The sequence below is a fragment of the Camelina sativa genome, chromosome 6 (assembly GCF_030686135.1).
Source record: "Camelina sativa cultivar CO46 ecotype springtype chromosome 6, ASM3068613v1".
Taxonomy (NCBI): domain Eukaryota; kingdom Viridiplantae; phylum Streptophyta; class Magnoliopsida; order Brassicales; family Brassicaceae; genus Camelina; species Camelina sativa.
The window spans coordinates 26,314,454-26,327,805 of NC_141885.1; the positions used below are offsets into that span (position 1 = coordinate 26,314,454).

General features: G+C 39.1%; 3 protein-coding genes and 3 pseudogenes across 4 annotated transcripts; 5 read left to right on the plus strand and 1 right to left on the minus strand.

Annotated features, from left to right (window-relative positions):
- Window positions 1-539: 539 nt before the first annotated feature.
- On the plus strand, window positions 540-1,803 carry LOC109133381 (F-box/kelch-repeat protein At2g44700 pseudogene; annotated as a pseudogene).
- A 986-nt stretch (window positions 1,804-2,789) lies between these two features.
- Window positions 2,790-3,863, plus strand: LOC104699415 (F-box/kelch-repeat protein At2g44630 pseudogene; annotated as a pseudogene).
- A 732-nt stretch (window positions 3,864-4,595) lies between these two features.
- LOC104699416 (F-box/kelch-repeat protein At2g44700-like) lies at window positions 4,596-5,816 on the plus strand. Its single transcript, XM_087453189.1, has 2 exons — window positions 4,596-4,735; window positions 4,907-5,816. The coding sequence occupies exons 1-2, from the start codon at window positions 4,596-4,598 to the stop codon at window positions 5,724-5,726; spliced, it is 960 nt and encodes a 319-aa protein (XP_087309315.1). The 3' UTR covers window positions 5,727-5,816.
- Window positions 5,817-6,507: 691 nt separating this feature from the next.
- LOC104793223 (ribose-phosphate pyrophosphokinase 4) lies at window positions 6,508-8,881 on the plus strand. The gene is made up of 7 exons (XM_010519543.3): window positions 6,508-6,825; window positions 7,108-7,423; window positions 7,533-7,628; window positions 7,760-7,828; window positions 7,926-8,054; window positions 8,348-8,447; window positions 8,548-8,881. The coding sequence occupies exons 1-7, from the start codon at window positions 6,647-6,649 to the stop codon at window positions 8,676-8,678; spliced, it is 1,020 nt and encodes a 339-aa protein (XP_010517845.2). The 5' UTR covers window positions 6,508-6,646; the 3' UTR covers window positions 8,679-8,881.
- A 117-nt stretch (window positions 8,882-8,998) lies between these two features.
- LOC104793222 (pentatricopeptide repeat-containing protein At2g42920, chloroplastic) lies at window positions 8,999-13,257 on the plus strand. Its single transcript, XM_010519539.3, is given in 5 exon segments — window positions 8,999-10,603; window positions 10,606-10,722; window positions 10,814-10,891; window positions 11,340-11,489; window positions 12,026-13,257. Coding segments are annotated over 2 exon segments (1,677 nt in total). The 3' UTR covers window positions 10,678-10,722; window positions 10,814-10,891; window positions 11,340-11,489; window positions 12,026-13,257.
- On the minus strand, window positions 12,180-12,956 carry LOC104699417 (AT-hook motif nuclear-localized protein 16 pseudogene; annotated as a pseudogene). Its single transcript, XR_015559981.1, has one exon. The product of XR_015559981.1 is annotated as an AT-hook motif nuclear-localized protein 16 pseudogene (transcript).
- Window positions 13,258-13,352: the final 95 nt, after the last annotated feature.

Below are 13,352 nucleotides of genomic sequence, written 5' to 3' on the forward strand. Positions count from 1 at the left end.
GCTTATATATATATATATATAATTGAATTAAACCTCAATTCCTTTGAAAAGTTCACTCAGTTCAACTCTCGATTTATGATGCAAGACCATGTTAACAAATAACAATCATGCTCTTTTATAATCTCGTAGATTGTTTCCCAAAGGTCAAAAACTAAGAAAATAGAAAGGAACATTAGCGTATTTATAAAATACGACAAGTCGAGTTAATATGCCTTTAATTTAATTTGAGTTACAATTTACACTAAGGCAGAAATCTTTGTACATTCTCAAAGACTAAGGAAGTGGGAAAAAAAGAGAGAAAGATTGGGTTAATAAATTCTCTTTAAACCGGTTTTAACAGATTTAAAACTGAATCGGAGAAAAATAAACCGGTTATGGTTATTTGGCTATATAAACAGAGAAACAAAGATTGAATAAAAAATCGCAATTCATGTGAAAGATTGAAAAGATTCTCTTTATTCTCAAGTTTCTTTTTTTTTAATCTCTCTCTGGTCTTCTCTTTCAAACTAAACTCCATGACTACTACTAACGTCGCCGTTTCTAACCGCGACAAACGCCACAAACCACCGCAAGAAACCAACCAACCACCAATGTCGTCGCCGTCATCGTTTACGTCACTGCCACGCGACCTCGTTTTGAACATCTTAGTCCGCCTACCAAAACGGTTATACCCAATCCTCTGTTGCGTCTCCAAGAACTTGCGTAGTCTTGTTCTCTCGGATGAGATTCAAGAAACTCGATCTTCCCTCGGAAAAGATTCTCTTTATGTCTGCGTCAAGGACGGAACTATAGATGAAGAAAATATTTTTACCTATACGTATCACTGCCACTGGTTCAATCTCCGCAGGGTTGAGAAAAGTAACACTGAGAATGTCTTCGTCTCCGTCGATTTCTCTTTCCTTCCGGAGCATTGTCGTCGCTCTACTTCCGTCGTCGCCTATGGTCCTGAGATGTTCTTCATTCCCGGAACTAATCATTACTCAACAAGCTTTAGGATCTTTGACACCCAATCTGGAAATGTTCGTCAAGGACCTAGTTTGCTAGCCTATCGAACGTACAATTGCGTAGCACTAGTCGGGGGTAAGATCTATGTGATCGGAGGATGCATAGAAGGCGATCCTATAGCGGAAAGCTTTAATCTAAAGACGGAAGCTTGGGAACCAGCTCTGTGTCCCCATGACGAAGAGAGTCGCATATGGATCCATGGGATAGGTGCTCCACTAGACAGAAAGGTTTGTGCTGTAAGCTTAGTCCAAGGCCTGACATGTTACGATACTAGAGATGGTTCTTGTGAGTCATCTGAGTTGCCTTTTGGAATATGGTGGAAGTCAGGAGTTTGCGTTATAGACAATGTGCTCTACGTTTACTTCTCTAGTTACGGTTTAATGTGGTATGACACTGAACTGAGGCTATGGAGAGTGGTTTATGATTTGGATCTTGGCAAACCTCAAGGCGTTGCAATGGCTGAATACTATGGGAAGTTGGCGTTTCTATGGGAGAAACCAAGTCTTCTTTTTCGTGGAAGCAAAGAGATTTGGTGTAGAATGATTGGCTTGGCTAGGAGTGAAGAAGGATTCAATGGAGCTGCAGAACCGTCTCAACTTCTCCGGATTGTTCCTCGCACCTTTAGTTTTCACCATTGTCTGTCGGTTGGTTGAACTCGAGATCTATTGTTGACAATAAATGTTTAGTACTCTCTTTGGTGTAGAATGATTGTTTTGGATAGGAGTGAAGTAAGGATTCATTAGACTGTAGAACCATCTCAACTTCTCGGTGTTGTTCCTCGAGTCGAGGCTTAATAGATTGCAGCATTATTGTCTTTCTCTTTAGGTTGATACTTGATTGTAAATGATGATATTTTCGTTACTCATTTGATTAAGTTTCAATACAGTTTGCATGTAGTCTCCAGGATTATGAATGTGCTGCTGCACTTAGCAAGTTTTGTGTGATTGTATTTTCACTCGTCAGGTACATAGGAGTTGCTGCTGTTTCTCTTGTCTCTGTCTACTAAACCGAATCTACAGAGCAAGTTTATATTTCATTAAAGATTCTTCTTCAGTCTATGATGCAAGACCATGTTAACAGTCATATATATGCTCTTTTATAGTCTCATAGATTAATTGTTTCCTTAGGGTCAAGAACTAAGAAAATAGATAGGAGCAATAATATATTTATAAAGAGTGCAGGTAAAAAATACGACAAGTAAACGAACCATCGAGTTAATGCTTTTTGAGTTACAATTTACACTTACGGCAAAACCTTTGTATCTCAACAAAGACTTAGGAAACAAAAAGAGAGAAAGATTGGGTTAATTCTGCCATGTATTTTGGCTGCTTACTCAAAAATCTAAATTTCTCACTGGCTTTGGTATCTTTAAAATATTTTTAGTGTGTTTCTTCTATGAAAGACTTTTTGGGATCAAATGTGCACATTTAGTATGAATAGTTACTGTATACAAGTTCTTACTGAAAACAGAGTCATTGTATACAAGTTCTTACTGAAAACAGAGTTATTGTATACAAGTTCTTAGTTCTTACTGAAAACAGAGTTATAAAAGCTAAGTCGAATACCAAAAAAGTTATAAACCGGTTGTAACAGATTAAAACTGAATCGGAGAAAAATAAACCGGTTATGGTTTTTTTGGCTATACATAAACGGAAACACAAATTGAAAGATTAACAAGATTCTCTTTTATGATCTCTAGTCTTCTCAAGTTCTTTTTTTTTTGTTTAATCTCTCTTTAGTCTTCTCTTTCGAACTAAAACTCCATGACTAACCTCGTCGTTTCTAACGACGATGAACCACCGCAAGAAACCAACCAACCGCCGATGTCATCGCCGTCATCGTTTTCTTCACTGCCACGCGACCTCGTTTTGAACGTCTTAGCCTGCGTACCAAAACGGTTATACCCAATCCTCTGTTGCGTCTCCAAGAACTTGCGTAGTCTTGTTCGCTCGGCTGATATATACAAGACTCGATCTTCCCTCGGAAAAGATTCTGTTTATATCTGCTTTATATCTACTCAGACCTATCACTGGTTCAGTCTCCGCAGGATTGGGAAAGATACAACTGAAAATGTCTTCGCCTCCGTCGATTTCTCTTTCCTTCCTGAGCATTGTCGTTGCTCTTCTTCCGTCTTTGCCGTTGGTCCTGAGATTTTCTTTATTCCAGGAACTAGTAATGCCTCATCAAGCTTTAGGACCTTTAACACCCAATCTGGAAAGGTTCGTCAAGGACCTAGTTTGTTAGTGAACCGAACGTACAGTTGTGTAGGACTGGTTGGAGGTAAGATCTATGTGATCGGTGGAAGCAGAGGAGACGGTGTTTCAGCGGAAGTATTTGACTTAAAGACTCAAACTTGGGAAGAAGCGCTAATCCCTGAGAGACAAGGGCGTTTCACATGGATCACTCCGGCAAAGGTTTCAGTAGACAGGAAGGTTTGTGCTTTAAGCTTTCATCATGGCATGACTGCTTATGATCCTAGAGATGGTTCTTGCGAGACGTTTGAGTTGCCTAATGACAATTGGTGTAAGACAGGAGTTTGTGTTATAGAGAATGTGCTCTACGTTTACTTCTCTAGATTTGGGTTAATGTGGTATGACACTCAACTGATGCTATGGAGGGTAGTTTATGATTTGGATCTTGGCAAACCTCAAGGCGTTGCAATGGCTGAATACTATGGGAAGTTGGCGTTTCTATGGGAGATGCCAAGTCTTCTTTTTCGTGGAAGCAAAGAGATTTGGTGTAGAATGATTGGTTTGGATAGGAGTGAAGAAGGATTCAATGGAGCTGCAGAACTGTCTCAACTTCTCCGGATTGTTCCTCACAGCTATAGTCTTTACCACTGTCTGTCTCTTGGTTAAACTCGACATCTATTGTAGACGATAAGTGTGTAGTACTTTCTTTGGTATACAATATGATTGTTTTGGATAGGACTATAGGAGTGAAGTAAAGGTATGATTTGACTGTAGAACCATCTCAACTTCTCGGTATTGTTCCTCGCGACTATAGATTGCTGCATTGTCTCTCTTTCGGGTCAATCATGATAGATATAATGTTGATACTTGATGGTGAAGGATGATGTTTCCGTTAGTCATTTAAAAAATACATATATCAATACAGTTTGTGTCTACAGAATTATGAATGTGCTATGCTGCTTAGCAAGTTTTGTGTGACTGTATCTCACTCAGTTACATAGGCGTTGCTGTGTTTCTCTTGTCCCTTTCTACTAAACCGATTCAAATGGAAAACCGAAACTGTGTATCTACTAAACCGAATAATACTCTGTTTTTTGGTTTCCTACATTTTAAATTAAAGACTCTTTTTTCCAATGTCAAAGATGAAGCTCTTTGATAACCTCTAAGATTGTTTCTTTTGAGGGTTCAAGAACTAAGAAAGACGTAACACTAATTAGACCTAGTATCTAGGTAGATGAACTTAATATTTAACCGATTAAAAACTGAATCATAGAAAGAAAAAAACCGGTTTGTGGTTTTTGGCTATATAAACAGAAACCAAATTGAATAAAAATCTCAATTCCTCTGAAAGATTCTCATTCTCCAAGTCTTGTTCCCCTTCAAACTATAAGCGCCATGATGTCTCACCTCGCCGCTTCTAACGCTGACGAACCACCGCGAAAAACCAACCATCCACCGTCGTCTTCATTGTCTTCGCCGTCATTGTTTTCACTGCCATTGGACATCGTTTTGAACGTCTTAGCCCGCGTACCAAAACGGTATTACCCAATCCTCTGTTGCGTCTCCAAGAACTTGAGAAGTCTTTTTCGCTCGCCTGAGATTCAAGAGAATCGATCTTTACTCGGAAAGGATTCTGTTTATATCTGCTTCATGGACGGAACCTATCGTTTCATATACGACAACTGGTACGCAGCGTACGCTCTTCGCAGGACTGAGAACAGTACGACTGAGAATCTCTTCGACTCGATAGACGACTTCTCGTATCCTCCCGAGCCTTTTCTTTCTTCTCACATGATCGCCGTTGGTCCAGAGATCTTCTTGAATCCCGGATGCGACACTCCTTCATCAAGCTTATGGATTCGTGACACCCGATCTGAAGAGTTGCGTCAAGGACCTCGTTTGTTAGTGACGCGACGGTACAACTCCGTGGGACTAGTTGGAGGTAAGATCTATGTGATCGGAGGATGTAGAGACGGCGATATTCCAGCGGAAAGATTTGACCTAAAGACGCAAACTTGGGAAGCAGCTCCGACTCCCGATGAAAAAGAAAGTTGCATATGGAAATATGGGGTAAATGTTACACTAGACAGAAAGGTTTATGCTCTATGTAATCGTGAAGTGACTACGTATGATACTAGAGATGGTTCTTGTCAGAGATCTGAAATGCTTAATGATGAGTGGCTGGCCACAGGAAAGTGCGTGATTGACAATGTGCTTTACGTTTACTTCTCTAGATTCAGGTTAATGTGGTATGACTCTAAACTGATGCTATGTAGAGTGGTTTATGGTTTGGATCTTGGCAAACCTCAAGGCGTTGCAATGGCTGAATACTATGGGAAGTTGGCGTTTATATGGGAAGAAGAAAAACGAAGTACTGTTAGTAGTGAGGAAAGCAAAGGGATTTGGTGTAGAATGATTGTTTTGCTTAGGAGTGACGTAGGAATCCATGGGACTTCAGAACCTTCTCAACTTCTCGGGACTGTCCCTCATGGTTATGAAATGTGTCATTGTCTGTCTCTTTCGGGTTAGACATTGTTGATGGCGAACATCTAGTACTACGTACTTTCTTTGGTCTTGGGTAGGAGCCAAGAAGGGTTCATGTAATGTAACGGCAGAACCTTGTCAACTTACTTAGGCTATATAGATTTCAGTACCTGTCTCTTTCATAAAACTGATGAATATTTGAATGTAGTTGATGATGAGATCAATACACAGGTTTCTTTACATATTTGAAGGAAAGTATTCAATATTGGAAAGATTGGCAACATAAATGAAATTTTAGTACCAGTAAAGTATACTTTTCCTTTTATTTTATTTTTTTAAAAGAAAACAAAATCGTCAAATAAGATTTTGGGGTACAGAAATAAAGTGTAAGGAATCAAACTGAAGTTACTCTTTTTGTTACGTTCAAATCTCTTTCGGTTCAAACTTATAAAATTTATCAAATTAGTCATCTATGAAGGAAAATTAAGGCAGAATTACCTAGTCAAATGTTGTTACTCTTTCTGAATGTATGACTAATGCTTATTTGACAACCAAAAAAAAAAAGACTAATGCATATTTGGGCTAATTGAGTTGGTTCATGCCGTTCAAGAAGTTTTTTTAAAAAGTAATAAAAGTTTGACTTGTGAAAAAGAAAAAAATATTTAATATTATTGGAAATAAAGGCAACATAAATGAAAAAAAAATGAACTTTTAATGTCAGTAAAGTATAGTTTTCCTTTTATTTTAAAAAAATATTAAAAAACAAAATCATCAAATAAATTTTTGGGGTGCAGAAATAAAAGTGTAAAAGGAATCAAATATTGTCAGCCGAAAATAAATTAAAAACGTGGGCTTTTGGGAGAAAAGATATTAAAAAAAAAAAAAAAACACTTTAAACCCTCTTTTGTTTGGGTGTATCCGATTCCGTAGCAAACACATCCGAACTCTTGCACGGCGGTTCAGTAATGTCTGAGAACGCAGCCAACAACAAGAGCATCATGGAGACCAAGATTTGTAAAGACGCCATCGTCTCTGAATTACAGAAGAAGAAAGTTCATCTCTTTTACTGCTTAGAGTGCGAAGAGCTTGCTCGCAATATCGCCTCTGAATCTGACCATATCACTCTTCAATCCATCAACTGGAGGTGATCTTTCTTCCCCCTCCCTCATTTTCTCCGTTCTCTTGTTTGAGTTTCTGAATGATATATCTTTGGTTGGGTTTATGTGAGTTTAACTTCAGTAAAAATCGTATCTTTATTCTGAAATTTGGATTCAACTCTGCTCAAAATATTCCCTTTTTTTGTTGTTCTGCTCCAGATTCTGTGTTTTGCTTTGATATTTGTGGCTTATATGTATTGGATTGGATTGTGTTTGGTCATTTTTAGAATGTGAATTGATTTGGTCATTTGCTATATATATGCTTTCAGGAGTTTTGCTGATGGATTCCCCAATTTGTTTATCAACAACGCACATGGCATCCGAGGACAGCACGTTGCCTTCCTTGCTTCATTCAGTTCTCCTGCGGTTATCTTTGAGCAGATCTCTGTTATTTACTTGCTCCCTCGCTTGTTTGTCGCTTCCTTCACTTTGGTGTTGCCTTTCTTCCCCACTGGCTCTTTTGAGAGAATGGAAGAGGAAGGAGAGGTAGCAACTGCTGTTACCATGGCAAGGATTGTCTCTAATATCCCCATTTCACGTGGAGGTCCGACTAGTGTTATCATCTATGACATCCACGCTCTGCAGGTTTTGTTTATTTACTTCTGATATATCTCCAGGTTTTGCTACATTTATTTGTGGAATTCAGGTTTATCACTCTCTCTCTCTCTCTATGTATATGATTAATGTTTTGCAGGAAAGGTTTTACTTTGCTGACCAGGTTCTTCCTTTGTTTGAGACTGGTATCCCGTTGTTGACTAAACGCCTTCAGCAGCTTCCCGAAACTGAGAAAGTTAGTTCATGAAATCTTTGTTAGTTTTATCCAGTTTATAAGGGGCAAAACTGTTACTGAGATTGTGTCCCTGTGACTCTTCTTTGTGTTTATATTCTCCTTCAGCTAAAGTTGATTCCTTTGGTTTGCAGGTCATTGTTGCATTTCCAGATGATGGAGCCTGGAAGCGTTTCCACAAGCTTTTGGATCAGTATCCCACGGTTAGTAGCTATCTACACTAATATCTCATAAAGCTTCAAGTGAACATCTTTGTGACCCTCACAATATCTAATGGAATTTAATCTTGAATCATAATAGGTTGTGTGTACAAAGGTTCGTGAAGGCGATAAGAGAATAGTCAGGCTGAAGGAAGGTAACCCCGCTGGTTGTCACGTTGTTATTGTGGATGATCTTGTGCAGTCTGGGGGTACACTCATCGAATGCCAGGTATTGGATCCCTCATGAACAATCTCCCTGCATTTTGCATCTACCTATAGCAATCTTCAATGACTTCTTAATCACAAGTGTTGAGTTAATACTAAGGAGAGGCTCTACGTCAAACTTAATTAAGTCTTTCATGCTAATTGTGTTAACATTCCAAGTTCAGACTAGTTTTTATCGAAAATCTTTGTAGTTTCTTAATTCTGCAGATGATGTTTTATGAGAATCTAGTCTGAAGTTGTCAAGAGAATGGCGGTTTCATTCGTCTTAACTGTTTCACTTTCTTTTTTGTCACACAGAAAGTATTGGCAGCTCATGGAGCCGCGAAGGTGAGTGCTTATGTAACTCACGGTGTCTTCCCAAAGAGCTCGTGGGAGCGTTTCACCCACAAGAACAATGGTAAGTATATGTGTAAGAGTAACTTACTTTGTTCATTGTTCTATTTACATTTTGTTGCATCTTTAAAACTGAAGTCTGCATTATTGTTTCTTCGAATTAGGATTGGAAGAAGCGTTTGCTTACTTCTGGATCACAGATTCATGTCCACAGACGGTCAAGGCCATAGGAAACAAAGCTCCATTCGAAGTCTTGAGCCTCGCAGGATCCATTGCTGATGCTCTGCAGATATGAAGCAATAGAGAGATAAAGCCTGGTTCTTTTGCTCGTTTTGGTGATTTTGCCTTGTTCTTGTACTCTTAAAAGAGATTTGCTCCTATCCTAGCTGATCAGTTTATGAAATAATCATATAACTTTTGCTGAAATACTAGACACATTGTTGAAACTTCGTACTCTCTTCTTGTTGATTGAATCGTCAAGTTCATAAACTACAAAAACCCAAACACGTGTGGTTCTGTTGTTCAATATTCCCACACGTGTGTAATCTCCCGCAAAAGGATAAGTTTTTGTTTTTCCCATAAATGTCTCACCTTTAAACTTCCGGCGGGTGAAAAATGTCTCCGACGATCTTATGCTACTCAGGTGTGACAGTGCCGGCGATTCCGTCACCGGCTTCTTATATCCGATTGATAGACACACAGTGCAGTACGATGAGAGAACTCAAGCAAGTTCACGCCAATCTCATCAAAACCGGTTTAATCTCAGATACTGTTGCCGCGAGCCGTGTCCTCGCCTTCTGCTGCGCGTCTCCGTCAGATATGAATTACGCTTATTTGGTATTCACAAGGATCAATCGCAAGAACCCATTTGTGTGGAACACTATAATCCGTGGTTTCTCACGGAGCTCGTTTCCAGAGATGGCGGTTTCTATTTTCATCGATATGTTGTGTTCTTCTCCGTCTGTGAAGCCGCAGAGATTGACTTATCCTTCGGTGTTCAAAGCTTATGGTTTAATTGGGCAAGCTCGTGATGGGAGGCAATTGCATGGGAGGGTTATTAAAGAGGGACTTGAAGACGACTCATTCATACGGAATACGATGTTGCATATGTACGTGACTTGTGGGTGTGTTGTTGAAGCTTGGAGAATCTTTGTGAGGATGACTGGTTTTGATGTTGTTGCTTGGAATTCGATGATGATGGGTCTTGCTAAATGTGGATTGATTGATCAGGCCCAGAAGCTGTTCGATGAAATGCCGCAGAGGAATGAAGTTTCTTGGAACTCTATGATTAGTGGGTTTGTGAGGAATGGTGAATTTAAGGATGCGTTTGAGATGTTTCGTGAGATGCAGGAGAGAGATGTGAAACCTGATGGGTTTACAATGGTGAGTCTGTTGAATGCTTGTGCATACCTTGGAGCAAACGAGCAAGGGAGATGGATACATGAATATATAGTTAGGAATAGATTTGAATTGAATAGTATAGTTATTACAGCACTCATAGATATGTACTGCAAGTGCGGGTGTATTGAGGAAGGTCTAAAGGTGTTTGAGTGTGTTCCTAAGAAGCAATTATCGTGTTGGAATTCGATGATTCTTGGTCTAGCTAATAATGGATGCGAGGAAAGGGCTATGGATTTGTTCTTGGAGTTAGAGCGTTTTGGCTTGGAACCAGATTCAGTCAGCTTCATTAGTGTTTTAACAGCTTGTGCTTACTCTGGGGAAGTGCATAAAGCTGGGGAATTTTTCAGATTAATGAGAGATAAATATATGATTGAGCCATCAGTAAAACACTACAGTTGCATGGTTAATGTGCTGGGTGGAGCGGGGCACCTTGATGAAGCAGAATCATTGATAAAGAAGATGCCGGTGGAAGAAGATGCTATTATATGGAGTTCTCTGCTTGCAGCTTGCAGGAAAAACGGTAATGTTGAGATGGCTAAACGCGCAGCAAAATGTTTGAAGAAGCTGGATCCAGATGAAACTTGTGGTTATGTGCTCATGTCTAACGCTTATGCTTCTTACGGCTTGTTCGAAGAGGCAGTTGAGCAGAGGCTTTTGATGAAGGCAAGACAAATGGAGAAAGAAGTTGGCTGCAGTTCGATTGAAGTGGATTTTGAAGTTCATGAGTTTGTTTCTTGTGGGAAAAAACATCCTAAATCTACAGAGATTTACAGCTTACTCGGTATTATAAACTGGGATGTCTCTGCAATAAAATCAGGTTTGCTACTGCTCAGTTCGCTGAATTGTTTGATGCTACAACTAGGATCGGTTACACTTATCTAAGTGAGAAATAAGCAATTTCATAGTTCTGGTCTTCTGGGGATGTAGCCAAAGATAAGGTATTATACCTTTCTTATATTGTTAATTATACATAGTTCATATACAAAAGATACAGTCTCTTAAAACCACACCTGATAGTATATTCTATAGGTTTCGTCCAGGTCAAGCTATCTGAGCAGCAATATAAGCCATGTATGTGAATAGAAGACCCAACAAGAAGCTTCCTAGGTGAGCAATTAGCACCATTTTCTCTAGCCCATTTTAGGTTCAAATCACTCTTGTAAAGTAGGCATATGGATTGTCCTCGCACCAGAGTGAGTGTGATGGTATGATGCTTGTGTTCTGATGTGCAGCAAGTCTACTAGTCGCTTCTGCTGTTTTTGCTACTGAAATAAGCACTATGAGGGTTATTGAAATCTTGTCTTCATTTTCTGAGAAATTCTTGCTTTTTGGTATAATAAGTTAATGGAGAAACTGGTGATGAAAATATTTTGATGATGTTGCTGGTCGCTGTCAATCTTGTACATTTGCATGTGTTTATATCATTGGTTGTAGACGTAGTAAGGCCTATGCATGTGTTGCACTAACAATGGAAATTTATGTCAAGCATAGTTCTGTGTCTTTATTTCGAATTAAAGCCATGGCATGTTTTGCAGTTCACACTGACCATGTATAGTGCCTATGTTGTGTGAGATCAATACAGGGAAGTGTCCAAAAGGGAATCTTTCAATAGAAAACTTGGTAGAGAATGTTGATTTGGATATGCACAAGTTATTGTTCTAAATCCAGAACAATCTTTTGGAACTCCGTCTACATGTTCTTCAAGGTTAGTTTATCATTCGGGTTTTCTATGTGTTTATGGTTTATCTACTAAGTTTTCCATATGGAAGATAAGCTTCAGCTTCACCAAATATGTTCTTCTACCTACAGAATTATTGATTTTAATTCAAGGTAGTTATATATTGGAAATAGGCTATGATTTTCAAGGTAATAGACGTAATAATGTTTTTGGCATTGTTCATGAAAGTATCTAATCATAAACATGAGAAACCTCATTTATTTCCTAACTCCCCAGATATTTGAAACCCCAAGAGTCTGAATCTTATTAGCGAAAGCCTCATAAATCCTCTAGAGATTTTAGAAATTAGATAACATGTTGAGTAAAATCAGTAGTTGGTTGCAAGCTTAGTGTCCTAAATGATTGCTAGAACGGTGCAACTGCAATTGCTATGTCTTGTTATTACTGGATTTGGATCAAGGATAAAAATATTGTAATATTTGCGTATTAAATTAGAGGATTCTGCTTAAGATTCTTAAACAATTACTTGTGTGTTTTTCAGTTTCTTCTTTTTACTGTTGCAGGTACAAACTACAGAGGAAGATAAAGCTTCAGTTTTAACCAAACTTATGGTTCTCTCTACCTACAGAAACATCGATCTTTGATTCCAAGGTAAAGTAGATAATAAGACTATGGCACTCTGATATTATGATGAAACGTGGAGATTAGAGAGCTGTATCAAGGTTTCGACATAGCACGTTGTGCAGGCCCCCAAGAGTAAATATCAGAACCGGAGTTTCCATTAGTGAGCAGATTTTGAGGCAGTCCATGAATGTCGTCTAAAGGACGGGATCTTCCATTCTGGTAGTACTGCTGGTTTTGCATAGAAGCAGCTTCATCATCGTCCATAGGAAGACGATCAAAAACAGCATTCATGAAAGATGCAGCCATGAGAACAACAGGACCAGACGCGATTAGCCCACCAACCACTCCTCCACCAACAACCTGTCCTTGAGGTCCGGCTAAGTAAATGGTCAGACCAGTTATTCCAAGTGGTGCTGGTGGAGGCAAGATTGATCCAAGCAATGAGAGGATCTCGTAACGTCCGTGTAATGTCACAATTGCTCCTGATGAAGCTGGTTGCCTTAATGTCACATTGGTGACACAACCATTGGCACTGAGTATGCTGAGACCTCTCTGTTTCCTTCTTGCGAAATCCGATAAAGTCTCACAGATGTCACAACCTGAGCTGATCTCGACGGCATTAGCTCTGAGGGAATTTGGACTGTCGTGAGTCACAATGATTGGAGGTTTGGGTTTGTTCTTGGAGCCAGCGGGTCTGCCACGTGGCCTCTTAGCCATCTCTCCTTCGATTGATGAAACCGGTTGGACCGCTTTGGGTAATGCTTTCAGGTTGCTGTTGTTGTTATTGCCTCTCTCGGTTGCTTCATGGTTCCTCATTGGAACTGACTTGGATCCTACAGAGGTTGGAGTTAGAGCTGTGCCTCCAGCCATTGTTATGATTGTATATTTTCAGCTGAAAGATTCAGAGATCTTTGTGAGGAGTTTGTGGGTATAAGTAAGGAGATTTTGGTGAATTATAATATGGTAGAGACACCAAAAGAATGATTGTGAAGAGTAGGAGATGGTTAAGTTGCCACCAAAATTGTGATTAATAGTTAACAAATTATTTTGCAAAAAAAGAAAGGTTTCTGGCAGCCTACTTCTCAACAGATGATTATGTATTTGATTCATGATAATTGTCTTCTTTAACAGAGAGATTCATAATAATGTTTAAATCCTTTTTGGTACAAAATGTACATAAAAACTACTGAATACTGATTGATAGTTGGAGAACAACAAAAAAAATGAGAGTCATCATCACTCACTTGCAAGTGGGTTTCCAAATTT

What these genes read in the sequence shown, in the direction of transcription:
- LOC104793223 (XM_010519543.3), top strand. Translation starts at nt 6,647, where the DNA reads ATGTCTGAGAACGCAGCCAACAACAAGAGCATCATGGAGACCAAGATT. An exon ending in AGCTTCCCGAAACTGAGAAA is followed by an intron (nt 7,629 to 7,759) that starts GTTAGTTCATGA and finishes TTTGGTTTGCAG; the next exon opens with GTCATTGTTGCATTTCCAGA. An exon ending in TTTCACCCACAAGAACAATG is followed by an intron (nt 8,448 to 8,547) that starts GTAAGTATATGT and finishes TCTTCGAATTAG; the next exon opens with GATTGGAAGAAGCGTTTGCT.
- LOC104699416 (XM_087453189.1), top strand. Translation starts at nt 4,596, where the DNA reads ATGTCTCACCTCGCCGCTTCTAACGCTGACGAACCACCGCGAAAAACC. An exon ending in TTAGCCCGCGTACCAAAACG is followed by an intron (nt 4,736 to 4,906) that starts GTATTACCCAAT and finishes CGCTCTTCGCAG; the next exon opens with GACTGAGAACAGTACGACTG.